Below are 17,955 nucleotides of genomic sequence, written 5' to 3'. Positions count from 1 at the left end.
AGCTTTCAAAGCCTACATGCTAGACTCTGCTCTAGTTATGGAAAAGACGAAAAAAAAGATAATGACGCAACCTTGAAAGAAAACAAATTGAATGAATTTGAAAGATTGTCTGATGATTTTAAATTAACAAATTTGCGGAGACACAAGCCCTCTGTGTAAAATACAAAACCTAATTTGAAGAAAGGAGATCTGAAAAAAAAGACGTAACGTACTAAATAGGTGCTGAAAAAAAAGGTGTTTGCGATGGAAAAAGACATAACTACTAAATACTAGTTGATATTGGCTGTGAAAAAGATATTGGTTTAATTGGAAAAAAAATTTGGAAGAGGTTAAAGACACTCTCCATTGATAATGATTTTAAATTACGAGAAAGTTTCACTGCAGTTTGAAAAGATTTCCAAAATGGATGTTGTTTATCAAGAAAAGTCCCGAACAGTCTAAACAAGCAGGAGGGGTTTGAAAATAACAAGGAGAAAAAATCTAAGCTATGCGAACTCAGCACAGAAAGAAAAAAAACTGAGAATTCGAAAATCTTACTGAATTTTAAAATTCTTATAGAAAATGGAACTGGCACGGAAGTTTAGATTTTGTGCCGAGATAGAAATAAAACACAAGATTTGCCCAGTGAACGGGACCGTAAAAAAAAAAAAATGTTGGAATGTATACAGCTTGTGTGAAAATTGGATTTCAGTAAACAAAATAGCTATTAAAAATGTGTGGTCTCGTTTTAAATCAATTTAAAAAAAATCTTTGGCAAGTATTTGAATTAGAAGTTTAGAAAAAATTGGAAGTTTAATCTAAAATGCTGTCTTTCCTGATGAGAAGACTTTTATTATGACGGCTTTACTAATGATTTCTGCTGTTTTAACGGATTCCTAATTTCTAAGCAAGTTTTGAAGGCACAAAGACTTGGAAAAGATTTCGGATGATTACGCAAAGTCACGTAATGACATCAGGCCTTCTTACAAACCTGTAAAGGAGTTAACCCTTTCCATTGACAGCTGTTTTATACTGGACATTATTCATTTGGATTTCTTAATAGAATAAAGAAGACTCACCTGACAGATAAAGGAAATGGTGGGATAGTCAAAATAAAAATAAAATAGAACTAGTCTATGTAATAATACTTGCCTGATACAAATAAAGAAATAGATACTCAAACAAAACAAATTCAAGAGTTAAAAGCTAAGATAAATAAGCTGGAAGAGATTAAAAAGAAAATGGGACCAGACGGATAGTGCAGTGCTCAGCCACAGCACCATCACCTATGGCAGTAGAGTCAATGTACCCCACGGTGGGTAAGTGTAGTCCACAAACCCAACCTAACCTTACCTCCGATTTCACAGAGTGACCTCGACATGCATGGATAAAAGAGGAGTAGACCAGAACCTAACACCTGGTGACGACCAGGATCTGTTTAAAGTTTGCAGATAAAACACTCACTGAGATGTAATCACAGTGGCCAGTTCAGCTCTGCAGCATGATTCTGGGGATCTCGACACTCATACAAGCATCAGATAACCCGGATGGACTACGGGGGATGCAGCAAACGCAGGAAAGACACACTTACCCAAACTATGGGATCTTGTTTAATTTGACTGACAGGATATGCATCCCAGCAGCCAAGGACTGGAGCACGGACAGAACTTATTTTAACACATAATGTTAAGCATGAAATTGTGCCGGTTCTATCAATATTTCAGGCATACGAATGCCGGAGTATTGTACGGAACAGGAAGGAAGATGTATAGTGTATTAAGTAAGGTTGTAATGCAGCAGGCTGCCGATGCCATGGGTGCCAGTAGGTTCCGAGGACAAGAGCAGGTGCATAGGCATAAGAGGGGAATAATTAGTGACGCGGCTACCGGTTTTAATACCGGGACCTCCATAGTAAACTCACTGGATATACAAGGGCTGAATGAAAAGGTGGAACAACTTAAAGAGGTGATGAAGGAACTGTTAGAGCGGGCAGAGCAGAATCAGAAAGACCAAGCCGACCTAGGAAGGGAAGGCATAGAGATACAGCTAGATGGAATTTCAGTAATCGAGACACATGCCAAAACAATTAATCGTCTAATTGACAGAGAAAAGGAAGATGCCGGAAAGCTCCGACAAGGGCAACTCTGTAACGCTTATGGTCTGTGGATGGTGGGACAGATACAACACAACCTCGATCAGATCCAAAGGGGGGAGGTACCAGACTGGATAGACAGCTCACATCTGGCTCAGCTAGCCAAGCTGGAGGGGACACTGGATAACTGCACTCTGAAGGGACTAACCAGAGTATACCCAGCGATCCCAAACTGCCAGATGGGCACAGCTGCAGGAGTGGGGATTGTCTTGATGATCCCTATAGTCACATGAGACTCAGATCCATTTCCCCTTTATTAACTGGAGAATATCGGGGTTGTACGGGACAACGCCTCCCTCCGTTATTACTTAACCGCAGACTCCGCTATCCGTAGAGATAACACGCTGTACGGCGACTCCCTGACAGGGTGCAAACAGGGGGGCAAGGTCACGGTGTGCCCCCACCCGGTGGGACAGGGAGAATTAGACAAGTGTGGTTTTAATCGGACCGATGGATGCGTTCTGGAACCGACCCTGAGTGACGAGTGATTCTTGGAGGGAACATTCGCGCCTACAGCCCCTTGACATTCAACGGCATTACCATTGCCGAATCCCCCAGCATCAATATCTTACGGGGTCACCATTGATCAGAAATTTGACTGGACCAGCCACATAAATACTGTGGCAACAGGAGCAGGTCAGAGGCTGGGTATTCTGCGGCGAGTGTCTCACCTCCTGACTCCCCAAAGCCTTTCCACCATCTACAAGGCACAAGTCAGGAGTGTGATGGAACACTCTCCACTTGCCTGGATGAGTGCAGCTCCAACAATACTCAAGAAGCTCAACACCATCCAGGACAAAGCAGCCGCTTGATCGGCCCCCCATCCCCCACCTTCAACATTCTATGTTTCTATGTATCTAGCCCTGTACAACTGCAGTAGGCTTCCCCGCTCCTACACTCAAATCCTCTCGCAATGAAGGCCAACATGCCATTCGCCTTCACGGCCTGCTGTACCTGCATGCCAACATTCAATGACTGATGTGCCATGACACCCAGGTCTCTTTGCACCTCCCCTTTTCCTAATCTGTCACCATTCAGATAATAATCTGCCTTCCTGTTTTTGCCACCAAAGTGGATAACCTCACATTTATCTATATTATACTGAATCTGCCATGCATTTGCCCATTTACCTAACCTGTCCAAGTCACCCTGCAGCCTCTTAGCATCCTCCTCACAGCTCACACAGCTTAGTGTCATCTAAAAACTTGGAGATATTACATTCAATTCCTTCGTCTAAATCATTAATGTATATTGTAAATAGCTGGGGTCCCAGCACTGAACCCTGCGGCGCCCCACTAGTCACTGCCTACCATTCTGAAAAGGACCCGTTTATTCCCACTCTTTGCTTCCTGTCTGCCAACCACGTCAATACATTACCCCCAATACCATGTGCTTTAATTTTGCACACTAATCTCCTGTGTAGGACCTTGTTAAAAGCCTTTTGAAAGTCCAAATACACCACGTCCACTGGTTCTCCCTTATCCACTCTACTAGTTACATCCTCAAAAAACTAGATTTGTCAAGCATGATTTCCCTTTCATAAATCTATGCTGACTTGGACCGATCCGGTCACTGCTTTCCAAAGGCGCTGCTGTTACATCTTTAAACATTGATTCCAACATTTTCCCCACTACCGATATCAGGCTAACCGGTCTATAAATCCCTATTTTCTCTTTCCCTTTTTTTTTTTTAAAAGTGAGGTTACATTAGCTGCCCTCCAATCCATAGGAACTGAACCAGAGTCCATAGAATGTTGGAAAATGACCACCAATGTATCTACTATTTCTAGGGCAACTTCCTTCAGTGCTCTGGGATGCAGACTATCAGTCCCATCAATTTCCCTAACAGAATTTCCTGACTAATAAAGATTTCCCTCAGTTCCCCTTTCTCACTGGACCCTCGGTCCTCTAGTATTTTCAGGTTATTCGTGTCTTCCTTAGTGAAGACAGAACCAAAGTATTTGTTCAATTGGTCTGCCATTTCCTTGTTCCGCATTATGAATTCACATGACTCTGACTGCAAGGGCCTTACATTAGTCTTCACTAATCTTTTTCTCTTCACATATCTATGGAAGCTTTTACAGTTTTTATGTTCCCTGCAAGCTTACTCTCATACTCTTATTTTCCCCCTCCTAATTAAACCCTTAGTCCGCCTCTGCTGAATTCTAAATTTCTCCAGACCTCAGGTTTGCTGCTTTTTCTGGTCAATTTATATGCCTCTTCCTTGGATTTAACACTTTCCCTAATTTCCCTCGCTAGCCACGGTTCAGCCACCTTCCCTTTTTTATTCTTACACCACACAGGGATGTACAATTGTTGTAGTTCATCCATGTGATCTATAAATGTCTGCCATTGCCAATCCACCATCAACCCTTTAAGTATCATACTCTAGTCTAGCCTAGCCAATTCACATCTCATACTGTTGAAGTTTCCTTTCTTTAAGTTCAGAACTCTAGTCTCTGAATTAACTATCACTCTCCATCTTAAAATGAAGAATTCTACCATATTATAGTCACTCTTGCCGAAGGGGCCCTGCATGACCAGATTGCTAATTAATCCTCTCGTTACACAAGACCCAATCTAGGATGGCCTGCTCTCTAGTTGGTTCCTCGACATATTGGTCTAGAAAACCATCCCTAATACACTCCAGGAAATTGTCCTCCACAGTATTGCTACCAGTTTGGTTAGCCTAATCAATATGTAGAGTAAAGCTCCCTCTACACTGTGCCATCAAACACTCCCAGGGCAGGTACAGCACAGGTTAGGTATAGAGTAAAGCTCCCTCTACACTGTCCCATCACACACTCCCAGGGCAGGTACAGCACGGGTTAGGTACAGAGTAAAGCTCAGTGTAGCTAGTGATGTCAATACTGTGTGGTGATTGAGCCCACCCCCATGCTGTACGGTCCCCACATTGTGTCGCTGCTGAGACACCACGACACAGACCTGCCGCCCTCCGCTCTTCCCAATCGGCAAAAACGAGACAGGTGAAAAGAGAGTTTGTTGTTTCTGTAAGAATTTTATTGGTGCAGGTTGATTTGTTGAGTATAATTCCATTCAGTTGATGCAAGTAATGTGGAAGATCAGACAGCAGAGCTCACGTTGCACTAAGTCTATTTTAAACTGTTAATTTATTTGTCTAACCTCCCCCCCCCCCCCGAAGCAGTGCGATGATCCCACACACACGGAGTCACACTGGCGGTTACATTGCTGACGGTGACTGTACCACCCATCTGTGACCCCACCCCCCCGCGATCCGCCGACAATCTCTGGCTCAGAGCTTCACTCTCCCCACGCTCTCCATGTCTCCCACTGGCCTTCAGTTTCATGGTTTATCAGTCAGGTTTTCCAGGCTCGTTTCCCCTCGCTCCGTTCCCATCTCCCTGAAATAAGCTTTCTGCCCCAATTTGTTACTTTGTCGGACTTAAGTCCCTCTCAATCTTTCAGTGGGGGGGGGGGAAAGGGAGAGATCAAGGGAGATGGCGAGGGGGGGGGGGGAAAAAAAAAAAAAAAGAGGGAGACGGTGGGAGAGGGAAAGGATCGAGGGAGACAATGGGAGAGGGGAAGGAATCAAAAAAACGAGGGAGATAGTGAAGGGGGGGAAGGGAGACGGTGGGGGGGGCAAAATCGAGGGAGATGGTTTGGGGGGGGGGGGGGGGGGAGGGAGAAAGAGAGATCGGGGGAACGGTTGGGGGGGGGGGGGGGGGAAACAAGGGAGACAGTGGGGATCAAAGGAGACAGGGGATATAGTGAGAGGGGGATTGAATAGTGTTGTTCCTGTTCTTTACTCTCAGCACAGTTTATGCACTAACCCAACATACATTCCCAGCTGATCAGATATTTTCGGGGTTCACAGTGACATTTGGCGTTTCGACTGTCGGAGGCTGGAGATGGGACAGTGGCAGTCGGTGTATTGGTGCTGAGGTCTGAGAGTCTCTGAGCTCAGTGTAGGTGTGAGCCGGAGACCATGGGTCCGGCACTCAATCCATGCGGGCAGAGCCGTGACGATAGTCACCGCCAGGCGGATGGGCGCTACTGGCCGATAGCGCTCAGACAGCACGGCTGCTGCCAGGTGTGTGGGATATCAGAGTCCATGAAGGCAGCTCTTCGACGGGGAGGCTGCGCACGGACATCCCAGGCTTCACAGGGAGAGTCTGACTCTGGGTCAGGGTTTATAACCAAACTTTGAAATCGACTCGAAATCCCGACCAAGTTGTTTCACCGGTCACAGGGCTCTGGGGTCACTGATCCTTGTCTGCTCTTTGACCGACTACACAGACCTCAAACTTTTTCTCCAGACTCGAAGATCACACACACAGCATCAACCTCTCACCACTGTGCGAATTATGGCTTGTGTATCCGTCTGTGTCTGAGTCTCTGCTGACCTGTCAGTCTCTCTCTACCTGTCTTTGCCTCTCTGTCTGTATCTCCGTTCTCAGCTTCTGCATCTGTGTCTCCCTGCGCCTCCCGATCTGTCTCAATGTGTGTCACTCTCTCATGCTGTTCCTGTCTGTGTCTCCCTGAATCTCTCATTCTGTCACTGTATGCTGTATCTGTCTCAAACTCTATCTGTGTCAGAGGAACAACGCTCTCAGGTGTGAGGGGGACAGGGTGAAAAAGGGCACAGTATCAGGGGGGGGGCAGAGTGGGAAGGGTCCGGGGGGGGGGGGGGGGGAAAAAAGGAGGAGAAAGAGAGGACACGGTGTGCGAGGGGGCACGGGGTCAGGGTTGGAGGGTTAAGTGAGGACACAGGGCACGAAGGCTTCCTTCACACAGTTGGAACAGTGGATACCAGATCGTCACTGGAACAACCTTCGGATCTCGGTACGTTTCAAGGTCTTACATCTGATTGCAATTTGTTGTCCTCTATGCCCACATGCATGTGTGTTTGTGTTCATGTGTGTGTGCATCTGTGTGTACACGTGTGTTTATAAGACAGCTGTGCCGGTGTTTTTACACAGATGTACGTCTGTGTGCACGTGTTAAGGCACGGATGCATGAACACGCATGTTGCCATGTGTAAAGGCCCAGATTGTGGGGGTCTGTGTGTCATTGACCGGGGGCAGAGGTCAGCTGACTGACCGTTCAGTAACTCCAGCTGTGGGCAGTCACTATGGAGATGCGGGCGGTGCGGAACGTGGGGGGGCAGAGGGGAGGGGCGCAGCTACAGGCAATGGGATGATGGCTAATGACTGCACTGTGTTGCTATGGAAATGACATCTTAAATCTTCGATGAGATGGTTTTAACTGTAGGATTGCAGTGAAGAGAAGCTCAGTCTGAATTCTTCACCTTCCAGAAGTTTCCTAAATGGGAGACACAAAGAAAGATGGTGAAACGTTGGATCAAGCAGACAATATTCTCTCGTTCTCTCCCCCTCGCGCAACCTCAGTCCCTCTCTCAATACTTTCTTTCGTAACTTCCATCTTGTGCTTTCTCTCCCTCATATTCTCTCACTCTCTCTCTCTCTCTCTCTCTCTCTCTCTCTCTCGTGTTGTCTGTCTGTGTATCCGGAATGGTTTCCTTGAACAGTACATTGCGGAACCAACCAGTGAGCAGGCTATCTTAGATCTGGTACTGTGCAATGAGACAGGATTAATAAATGATCTCATAGTAAAGGATCCACTAGTAAAGAGTGACCATAACATGGTTGAATTTCAAATTCGGTTGAACGGTAAGAAAGTTGGGTCTCAAACCAGTGTCCTAAGCTTAAATAAAAAAGGAGATTACAAAAAGGTATGAGGGCAGAATTGAGTAAAGGAGACTGGGAAAATAGATTAAAAAGTGTAAGACAGTTGATGAGCAGTGGCAGACATTTGAGATATTTCATAACTCAACAAAAATATATTCCAGTGAGAAGGAAAGACTTTTAGGGATAACCATCCGTGGCTAAGTAAAGGGCGTTATCAAATTGAAAACAAGGGCATACAATGAAGCCAAGATTAGTGGGAGGCCAGAGGATTGGGACATTTTTTTTACACCAGCAAAGGACGACTAAAAAAAGACAGATGATGAGCGTAAACGAGCAAGAAAGAGATAGTAATCTACAGTATTATAAATGGCAGAGACTTTGAACAAATATATTGTATGGTAGAAGACACTAAAAACATCCCAATAGTGGATAATCAAGGGGCTAAAGGGAGGGGGGGAATTTAAAACAATCACTATCACTAAGAAGAAAGTATTTGGTAAAATGGAACTAAAGGCAGACAACTCCCCTGGACCTGATGGCTTGCATCCTAGGGTCTTAAAAGAAGAAGTGGTTGCAGAGATAGTGGTTGTAATCTACCAAAATTCCCTGGATTCTGAGGAGGTCCCAGCGGATTGGAAAACTGCAAATGTAACACTGCTATTTAAAAAAGGAGGGAGACAGAAAGCAGGAAGCTATAGACCAGTTAGCCTAACATCTGTTGTTGGGAAAATGCTGGAGTCCATTATTAAAGAAGCAGTAGCAGGACATTTGGAAAATCATAATGCAGTCAAGCAGAGTCAGCATGGATTTATGAAAGAGATATCATGTTTGACAAATTTGCTGGAGTTCTTTTGAGGATGTAACGAGCAGGGTGGATAAAGAAAAACCAGTGGATGTGGTGTATTTGGATTTGCAGAAGGCATTCAATAAGGTGCCACATAAAAGGTTACTGCACAAGATAAAAGTTCACAGGGTTGGGGGTAATATATTAGCAAAAAGAGAGGATTGGCTAACTAACAGAAAACAGAGTCGGATAAATGGGTCATTTTCCAGTTGGCAAACAGTAACTAGTGAGGTGCCGCAGGGATCGGTGCTGGGACCCCAACTATTTACAATCTATATTAGTGACCGAGTGTAATGTAGCTGACCAAGTGTAATGTAGCTAAGTTTGCTGATGATACAAAGATGGGTGGCAAAGCAAGTTGCGAGGAGGACAAAAAAATCTGCAGAGGGAGTATAATGTGGGAAAATGTGAGGTTATTTTGGCAGGAAAAATAAAAAAGCTAATTATTTTAATGGAGAGCGATTACAAAATGCTGCAGTACAGAGGGACCTGGGGGGTCCTTGTGCATGAAACACAAAGTTAGTATGCAGGTACAGCAAGTGATCAGAAAGGCAAATCGAATGTTGGCCTTTATTGCAAGGGGGAGAGAGTATAAAGGCAGAGAAGTCCTGCTACAACTGTACAGGGTATTGGTGAGGCCACACCTGGAGTACTGCATGCAGTTTTGGTCTCTATTTAAGGAAGGATATACTTGCATTGGAGGCTGTTCAGAAAAGGTGCACTAGGTTGATTCTGGAAATGAGGGGGTTGATTTATGAAGATAGGTGGAGTAGGTTGGACCTATACTCATTGGAGTTAAGAATAAGAGGTGATCTTATTGAAACTTATAAGATAATGAAGGGGCTCGACAAGGTGGATGGAGGGGGGATATTTCCACTCAGAGGGGAAACTAGAACTAGAGGGCATAGTCTCAGAATAAGGGGCCGCCCATTTAAAACTGAAATGAGGAGGAATTTCTTCTCAGGAAGGATTGTAAATCTGTGGAATTCTCTGCCCCAGAGAACTGTGGTGGCTGGATCATTGAATATATTTAAGGTGGATACAAGATTTTTGAGCAATAAGGGAATAAAGGGTTATGGGGAGCAGGCAGGAAAATGGAGCTGAGTCCATGATCAGATCAGCCATGATCGTATTAAATGGCGAGGATGGTATCCGTCTGTAAAACACCCCACAGATAAAGATAATTCTGGCACTCAGGGCCTGGGCTAACAGGGTGAAGGTGCTGAGTAACGTCCAACATTGGTGGCCTTGGCCTATTGCCTGGAGGGAGGGGGGGGGGGGGAGGGAGGGAGAAGGGAAGGGTGGGCCTACCTGTAAGCTGCGATCTCGATGTCCAGTGCCATCTTGACATTGAGCAGGTCCTGGTATTCCCGCAGGTATCGGGCCATCTCCTGCTTGGCATCATTGATATCCTTCTCCAGCTCACTGATCCTTTCCTGCAGCCAAACAGATACTGAGACCCCAAACCAGCAGACAGAACAATCAAAGAATGCAGGGAGAGCAAGCGAGGGCCCCACCACCCAGCGAGAACATTCACATTTCCCAGCTCAGTCCCTCCTCCCAGCTTTCATTCTCCTATCTTTTATCTCTGCCTTCTATCTTTGTCTCTCCCTCACATTTAAGTTTCTCTCTTCCCACTCCCATCTTTTGTTCCCTCCCACTGTCTTTACACGACCCATTCCCCAACCCCCCTCTCTCCTGTTCTTCTGTCGCCATCACTCCCTCTGTTTATCATCTGTGTCTGTGGAATTGAGACACTCAGACAAATATACAGTATCATTTATATAACAGGGTGTACTGGAAAATGTTCCTAAACGATCAATAAAAATTATTTAAACTGACCGTGTATTCGACCTGAATTAACCAGTCAGCGGCCCCTCCCACTCCGCACCGACCAGCCTTTGAAAAATCTGCTGCAGTGCGATATCAGGGGAGTAAATTCTCATCAATAATCCTCTCCCAGCCTCCTCCCTGACACACTGCCTCCTTATCCTCTCTCTGCACTGCACCAAACACAAATTAAATCAGATGCAAGACAGAGCAGAACTATGCTGAGAGAAATCAGGTTGATGTCCCAATAACTGAACTGAAGGACAAGCCTCCCCTGTAATTATTTATTTGGAGTCCTGCCAAGTGTCAGTGAAATAAAATATTGAGCAAAAAAAAAATGAAGTATTTTACCAATCAGCATCTGCTTTCCTACTCCTGCCTTCTGCTGGTCCTTCCCTCCAATGGCATGAATCCCATTGCTCCATCTCACTGCACCTTGCTGCAGTGAGATCAAACTAAGGAGAATCAGTTGCAGTTGTTGTCTGACCATAACCTCAGGCTGGCGATGAGAAGCGGACACTTTGACCTTGCCCCAGACACGGACTGACAGTCCTGCCTCCAATCACAGAATGACAGCACAGGAGTCGGCCATTCGGCCCATCGTGTCTGTTTGAGAGCTATCCAATTAGTCCCACTCCCCCTCCCCTTTCCCCACAGCCCTGCAATCTTCTGATTATTCCAGTATTTATCCAATCCTCTTTTGAATGTTACAATCCCTTTCAGGCAGAGCGTTCCCGATCACAAAAACTCGTTGCGTAAAAACACTCATCTGCCCTCTGGTTCTTTTGCCAATCACCTTCAATCTGTGTCCCTTTGTTGCCAACCCTCTTACCACTGCAAACAGTTTCGCCAAACCACTCATGATTTTAAACACCTCCACTAAATGTTCTCTTAACCTTCTCTGCTCTAAGGAGAACAAGCCCAGCTTCTCCACATAACTCAAGTCCCTCATATGAATTAGGAGCAGGAGTCAGCCATTCAGCCCCTCAAGTCTGCTCCACCATTCAATGAGATCATGGCTGATCTGCGACCTCAACTCCACTTTCCTGCACTGTCCCCATATCCCTTAATATTCAAAAAACCTATCGATCTCGGTCTTGGATATACTCAACGACTGAGCCTTTGGGGTAGAGAATTCCAAAGATTCACCACCCTGAGTGAAGAAATTTCTCCTCATCTCAGCCCCAAATGGCCGACTCCTTATCCTGAGACTCTGCCCCCTGGTTCTAGATTCCCCCAGCCGGAGGAAACATCTACCCTGTCAAGTCGGGCCATCGTTCAGACAGCATGCAGTGGCTAGAATTGGCCGTGCTCCAGCGGAGGCCCAGCTTCCCTTGTCTAGCCCCCCCCGCCCCTCCGACACTTGCCTGCTCCTTGTTGACCTCCTTGGACTGTCGCTCCACTCCAACACTTGTTGGCCTCCCCCAGCCCCTCCCCTGGTACTTGACCTCCCACCCCCAGCCCCTGACCTGCTCCCTGTTGACCTAGTACTTGGTGACCTCCTTGGAATGCTGCTCCTCCCCCAGCCCCGTCCCTGGTACTGGGTGACCCCCTCAGCACCTCCCCTGCTCCCTGTTGACCTCCCACCCCAGCCCCTCCCCTGGTACTGGGTGACCCCCTCCCCTGCTTCCTGTTGACCTCCCATCCCCTTCCCTGTTACTGAATGCCCCCCCTCTGGTACTGGGCGACCTTCCCATGGCCCCCCCCCCCTGGTCCTGGGTGACCTCCCCCCAAGACCCTCCCCTGTTCCCCTCCCACTCCCCTCCCCCCTGTTGACCTCCCACCCCCTCTGGTACTGGGTGACTTTCCCATAGCCCCTCCCCTGGTACTTGGTGACACCCCCCCCCCCACCACTATAGCCTCGGACCTGCTCCATGTTGACTCCCCAGCCCCTCCCCTGTTACTGGATGCCCCCTCCCCCAAAGCCCCTCCCCTGGTACTGGGTGACCTTCCCATAGCCCCTCCCCTGGTCCTGGGCGACCTTTCCCCGGCCCCCGTTGACCCACCCACCCCCGGCCCCTGATCTGGTACTTGGTGACCTCCTTGGACTGCCGCTCCCCCCCCCAGCCCCTCCCCTGGTACTGGGTGACCTCCTCCCGGCCCCACCCCAGCCCTGGGTGACCTTTCCCCGGCCCCTCCCCTGGTCCTGGGTGACCTTTCCCCGGCCCCTGACCTGGTACTTGGTGACCTCCTTGGACTGCCGCTCCTCCAGGCTCTCCAGCTGCTTTTGCAGCGAGTCGATGACGCTCTTGAGGCCGTCGATCTCGGAGCCGCGGGCCTGCAGCAGGCGGTGGTACTCGGCCGTCTCCTCGCGGATGGAGCGCACCTGCTGGCTGTTGCGGCTGGCCGTCTCGCTGACGCTGGCGAACTTGGTGCGGTACCAGTCCTCGGCCGCCTGCATGTTCTTGGCGGCCAGCTTCTCGTACTGGCCGCGGATGTCGCGCAGGGCCAGCGACAGGTCGGGCTTGGCCACGGCCACGTCCAGCTCGAGCGTCAGGCGCGACGCCCCGGCCTGGGCCTGGGCCGCCAGCTCGGCGCTCTCCTCGCCGTGCACTTTCTTCAGGAAGGCCAGCTCGTCGACCAGCGAGCCGACGGCGCCGCGGGCGTCGCTGTGGGCCAAGGCCGCCCGGTCGGCGGCGCGGCGGGCCTGGCGCAGCGCTTCGTCGGCCTGGGCGCGCAGGCGGCACTCGTCGTCGTACTTGTCCTTGAGGCGGGCGTAGGCGTCGCGCAGGCGGTCGCGGTCGGCCTCCATGCGCAGCTTGTCGGCCGTCTCTTGGTCGAGCAGGGCGCGCAGGCCGCGGATCTCGTGCTCGTAGGCCAGGTGCAGGCGCGGCGGCTCGGCCTGCCGGCGGCGCAGCGCCTCCAGCTCCAGGCCCAGCAGCTGGTTGCGCTGCTCGAGCCGCCGAACCTTCTCGATGTAGCTCGCGAAGCGGTCGTTGAGCTCCACCAGCTGCTCGCGCTCCTGCGCGCGCAGCGTCAGCAGCTCGGCGTTGAGCGTGCTCACCTGGCTCAGGTCCACCGGCTCGGGGCAGCAGTAGTCGGACAGCGGCGACGAGGAGAACGACGAGGCCCGGGCCGACTTCTTGAGGCCGCCGCCGCCGCCGCCGCCGCCGGCGGTGGGACCGGTGGCGGAGGAGGAGGAGGAGGAGGCGGCGGCGGCGGCTGCTGAGGAGGAGGAGACCACGCCGCGGTACAGGCCCAGGCCGGACGACACCACGACGCTGCTTTTGGCGGGCCGCGGGCAGCGGTAGTAGTCGTCCCACGGCTTACGCGACGGCATGAAGGGGTCGTAGGAGCTCATGGCGTCCGCGCTGTCGTCCTCGGTGTGAGTGTATATATATATATTATGTGTATGTGATGGTCCCCGCCGCAGTACAGCACCGACTGGTCCTTTCTCTCTCTCTCTCGCCCCTGCACCCGCTATTTATACACCTTGCCTTCCCACCCCGGGCCAGCGCTCCTTCATTGATCCAGCTCTCGGCCAATCAGCAAAACACCGCACTCTGAGAGAGCACTTTTTGCTCGATCTGCAGGCTGCCCGACTCTGCCCGTCCCCCGAAAAGCGGCGAGGGAGGGTGTTGTACAAAAACCAAAACACCGGCAATCCAATCTCCACACCGAACGGGCCTTTCTCCTGTTCCCGCATGTAACAGGCTCGAGGGGCTGAATGGGTCTCCTGTTCCTGTGTAACAGGCTCGAGGGGCTGAATGGCCTCCTCATGTAACAGGCTCGAGGGACTGAATGACCTCCTCCTGTTCCTCATGTAACAGGCTCGAGGGGCTGAATGGCCTCCTCCTGTTCCTGTGTAACAGGCTCGAGGGGCTGAATGGTCTCCTCCTGTTCCTCGTGTAACAGGCTCGAGGGGCTGAATGACCTCCTCCTGTTCCTGTGTAACAGGCTCGAGGGGCTGAATGGCCTCCTGTTCCTCATGTAACAGGCTCGAGGGGCTGAGTGGGTCTCCTCCTGTTCCTCATGTAACAGGCTCGAGGGACTGAATGGCCTCCTGTTCCTCATGTAACAGGCTCGAGGGGCTGAGTGGGTCTCCTCCTGTTCCTGTGTAACAGGCTCGAGGGGCTGAATGGCCTCCTCCTGTTCCTGTGTAACAGGCTCGAGGGGCTGAGTGGCCTCCTCCTGTTCCTGTGTAACAGGCTCGAGGGGCTGAATGGCCTCCTCCTGTTCCTGTGTAACAGGCTCGAGGGGCTGAGTGGCCTCCTCCTGTTCCTGTGTAACAGGCTCGAGGGGCTGAATGGCCTCCTCCTGTTCCTGTGTAACAGGCTCGAGGGGCTGAATGGCCTCCTCCTGTTCCTGTGTAACAGGCTCGAGGGGCTGAATGGCCTCCTCCTGTTCCTGTGTAACAGGCTCGAGGGATTGAATGGTCTCCTCCTGTTCCTCATGTAACAGGCTCGAGGGGCTGAATGGCCTCCTCCTGTTCCTGTGTAACAGGCTCGAGGGATTGAATGGTCTCCTCCTGTTCCTCATGTAACAGGCTCGAGGGATTGAATGGCCTCCTTCTGTTCCTCGTGTAATAGGCTCGAGGGGCTGAATGGCCTCCTGTTCCTGTGTAATAGGCTCGAGGGGCTGAATGGCCTCCTCCTGTTCCTGTGTAACAGACTCGAGGGATTGAATGGCCTGCTCCTGTTCCTCGTGTAATAGGCTCGAGGGGCTGAATGGTCTCCTCCTGTTCCTGTGTAACAGGCTCAAGGGGCTGAATGGCCTCCTGTTCCTGTGTAACAGGCTCGAGGGATTGAATGGCCTCCTCCTGTTCCTCGTGTAACAGGCTCGAGGGGCTGAATGGGTCTCCTCCTGTTCCTGTGTAACAGGCTCGAGGGGCTGAGTGGCCTCCTCCTGTTCCTGTGTAACAGGCTCGAGAGGCTGAATGGCCTCCTCCTGTTCCTGTGTAACAGGCTCGAGGGGCTGAATGGCCTCCTCCTGTTCCTGTGTAACAAGCTCGAGGGGCAAAAGGAGACCATTCAGCCCCTCCAGTCACTTCATGACTGATCTGTATCACAACTGCTCCATATCCCTCGATAGCCTGACCTTTCCAGGCACTGACGGGGAGGGGGGAGGGGTATTGGCTGTGGGTCGAGGTCGGGGGATGTGACATCGATGGCGTCCACGGTGAAAAGCTGCTCCCGGGCCGACCATAGGTCAGAGGGGAACGGATGGCCCACCAATCTGAGGCTGTCGGGAGAGCGTTTATTGGGCTAGGACTGCAGATATCTCCCACTGCTGACGGCACGGAATGCTCAGGAGCCTTGTGATCTCACAGCAGCATTCATGGGAAAGCACATGAGGGAGAAAGGAATAAAAAAGAAAGGACTTGCATTTATATATTTCTTATGTTCTTATATATCAGCTTTCACAACCACCAGATGTCTCAAAGCGCTTTACAGCCAATGAATTACTTTTGGAGTGTAGTCACTGTTGTAATGTGGGAAACACGGCAGCCAATTTGTGCACAGCAAGCTCCCACAAACAGCAATGTGATAATGACCAGATTGTCTGTTTTAGTGATGTGGATTGAGGGATAAATAGTGGCCAGGACACCAGAGATAACTCCCCTGCTCTGCTTCGAAATAGTGCCATGGGATCTTTTACGTCCACCTGAGAGAGCAGACGAGGCCTCGGTTTAACATCTCATATGAAAGATGGCACCTCCAACAGTTCAGCACTCCGCCAGTACTGCCCCTCCGCCAGTTCAGCACTCAGTACCGCCCCTCCGACAGTGCAGCGCTCCCTCAATACTGTCCCTCCGACAGTGCGGCGCTCCCTCAGTACTGCCCCTCTGACGGTGCGGCACTCAGTACCGCCCCTCCGACAGTTCAGCACTCCCTCAGTACTGCCCCTCCGGCAGTGCGGCGCTCCCTCAGTACTGCCCCTCCGACAGTGCGGCGCTCCCTCAATACTGCCCCTCCGACAGTGCGCCGCTCCCTTAGTACTGCCCCTCCGACGGTGCGGCGCTCCTTCAGCAATGCAGTGGGAGTGTCAGCCTAGATTTACATGCTGAAGTCTCGGGAGTGGGACTTGAACCCACAGCCTTCTGACTCAGAGGCGAGGGTGCTGCCCATTAAGCCACGGCTGACACTGTAGGCGGATATGCTGTTGGGGTGGGAGGCGGCTGGTGCGGAGCGCAATGACCAGCACGGATACGCCGGGCCGAATGGCCTGTTTCTGAGCTGTGCGATTCTGTGTCATTCTGTGCAGTGCTGCTGTCAGACTCTACAAAGCTGAGGATTTGTAAGCAGGGCGGGAGGGAGCTGAGAAGCAAAGTATCTGCTCCATCCCACACTCCTCTCCGATGCTGCATAGCGCCCCACCCCACCCTCTCCAAACCCCCCCCCCCCCCCGCCCCTCTCAATCTCCCGTCTGAAAGAAATGCTGATTGTCCCTGTTCACACTCGCTGCACCGGTCGATCCCTGGCAGCCCCCCTCTGTGCTATTCAATAATAAAATGCAACGAGGCAAGGAGTCCGGTGCCCTGCGCTTTGTATCTCTATCACTGGCTGTCTGTGATTCCTGACTTGGCATCTCTCAATAGTCCTGCCCCCCGTCCTCCCCCACAGTCGCTGTCCACTCTAGCAGTGCTGCATACAGCAATATTTCCACTTACTCTTCATCTCTCGCTGTCAATCCACTTCTCTCCCTGCCTTCTATTCATCTCTTTATTTAATTCCATTTCAGTTTCTAGCTGTTTATTCATCCATTTCTGTCCAGCTCTGTCTCTCTGCAGCTGTTTTTCATTCATCCATCTTTCTATTCATTTATCTCTCCATCCACATTCCATCAATCTCTGCGTCCCTTTCTGAAATGCCTTCCTTTCTCTATTTTTCTCTCATTCCTCTTTCCCTCTACTTCTGTCACTCTATTTTCTCTCTCTGTCCATCTCGCTATCCCATTCCTACTTCTTTCTCTATTGTCTCTCTCTCTCTACTCTCTCTATTGTCTCTCTGTCTCTCTCTCTCTCTCTCTCTCTCTTTCTCTGACTATCTTTCTCTCTCTCTCTCTCTACTCTCTATTGTCTCTCCGTCTCTACTTCTCTCTTTCTCTCTGACCATCTCTCTCTCTCTCTGACTGTCTCTTTTCTCTCTCTCTCTCTCTGACCGTCTCTCTCTCTCTCTCTCTCTCTCTGACCATCTCTCTACCTCATTCCCCATGGACAGCCAGACCCATTTTGCGGTCAGGTGAACACAGAAGACGGAGCGGCTTGAATTGTGGCCAGCTGCCAAACCAAGGGGAACCATTTCCTCCTGATTTGATTTTAATAATTCATGGGGCGTCAATGGGGACACACTGATCTTCAGCCACATAGTGTGTACGCGCACACACGCTGTATATCGGCCACACAGCTCCCTCAGGCCGCTCACATTGACCGCTGAACATTCACGCAAGGTCCATTGGGTGAAGGTGAGGCCCGTCTAGGACTGAGTCTGGCCGACAGAAGGTTCCAGCACTTGGCCCTGC

General features: G+C 50.3%; 2 protein-coding genes across 2 annotated transcripts in view; one reads left to right on the top strand and one right to left on the bottom strand.

Moving 5' to 3' along the window:
- Window positions 1-5,129: 5,129 nt before the first annotated feature.
- Window positions 5,130-13,987, bottom strand: neff2 (neuronal intermediate filament family member 2). Its single transcript, XM_070866638.1, has 3 exons — window positions 12,668-13,987; window positions 9,976-10,100; window positions 5,130-7,434 (listed from the first exon to the last, which is right to left on the bottom strand). Exons 1-3 carry the CDS (start codon window positions 13,793-13,795, stop codon window positions 7,374-7,376), a joined length of 1,314 nt encoding a protein of 437 aa, XP_070722739.1. The 5' UTR covers window positions 13,796-13,987; the 3' UTR covers window positions 5,130-7,373.
- The window catches only part of LOC139235608 (serine protease HTRA2, mitochondrial-like), a 60,252-nt gene continuing 55,995 nt past the window's right edge, over window positions 13,699-17,955 (top strand). The window contains exon 1 of the mRNA XM_070866665.1: window positions 13,699-13,819. The gene's annotated coding sequence lies outside the window, so the exon portion shown is untranslated. The remainder of the gene's footprint in view (window positions 13,820-17,955) is intronic.

Source organism: Pristiophorus japonicus, chromosome 2 (assembly GCF_044704955.1).
Source record: "Pristiophorus japonicus isolate sPriJap1 chromosome 2, sPriJap1.hap1, whole genome shotgun sequence".
NCBI classification, from domain to species: domain Eukaryota; kingdom Metazoa; phylum Chordata; class Chondrichthyes; family Pristiophoridae; genus Pristiophorus; species Pristiophorus japonicus.
Note: the sequence above shows the minus strand (reverse complement) of the source record. Positions and strands in the feature narration are given on the sequence as shown.

What these genes read in the sequence shown, in the direction of transcription:
- neff2 (XM_070866638.1), bottom strand. Translation starts at nt 13,795, where the DNA reads ATGAGCTCCTACGACCCCTTCATGCCGTCGCGTAAGCCGTGGGACGAC. An exon ending in AGGAGGTCACCAAGTACCAG is followed by an intron (nt 10,101 to 12,667) that starts GTCAGGGGCCGG and finishes GTTTGGCTGCAG; the next exon opens with GAAAGGATCAGTGAGCTGGA. An exon ending in ATCGAGATCGCAGCTTACAG is followed by an intron (nt 7,435 to 9,975) that starts GTAGGCCCACCC and finishes TCTCCCATTTAG; the next exon opens with GAAACTTCTGGAAGGTGAAG.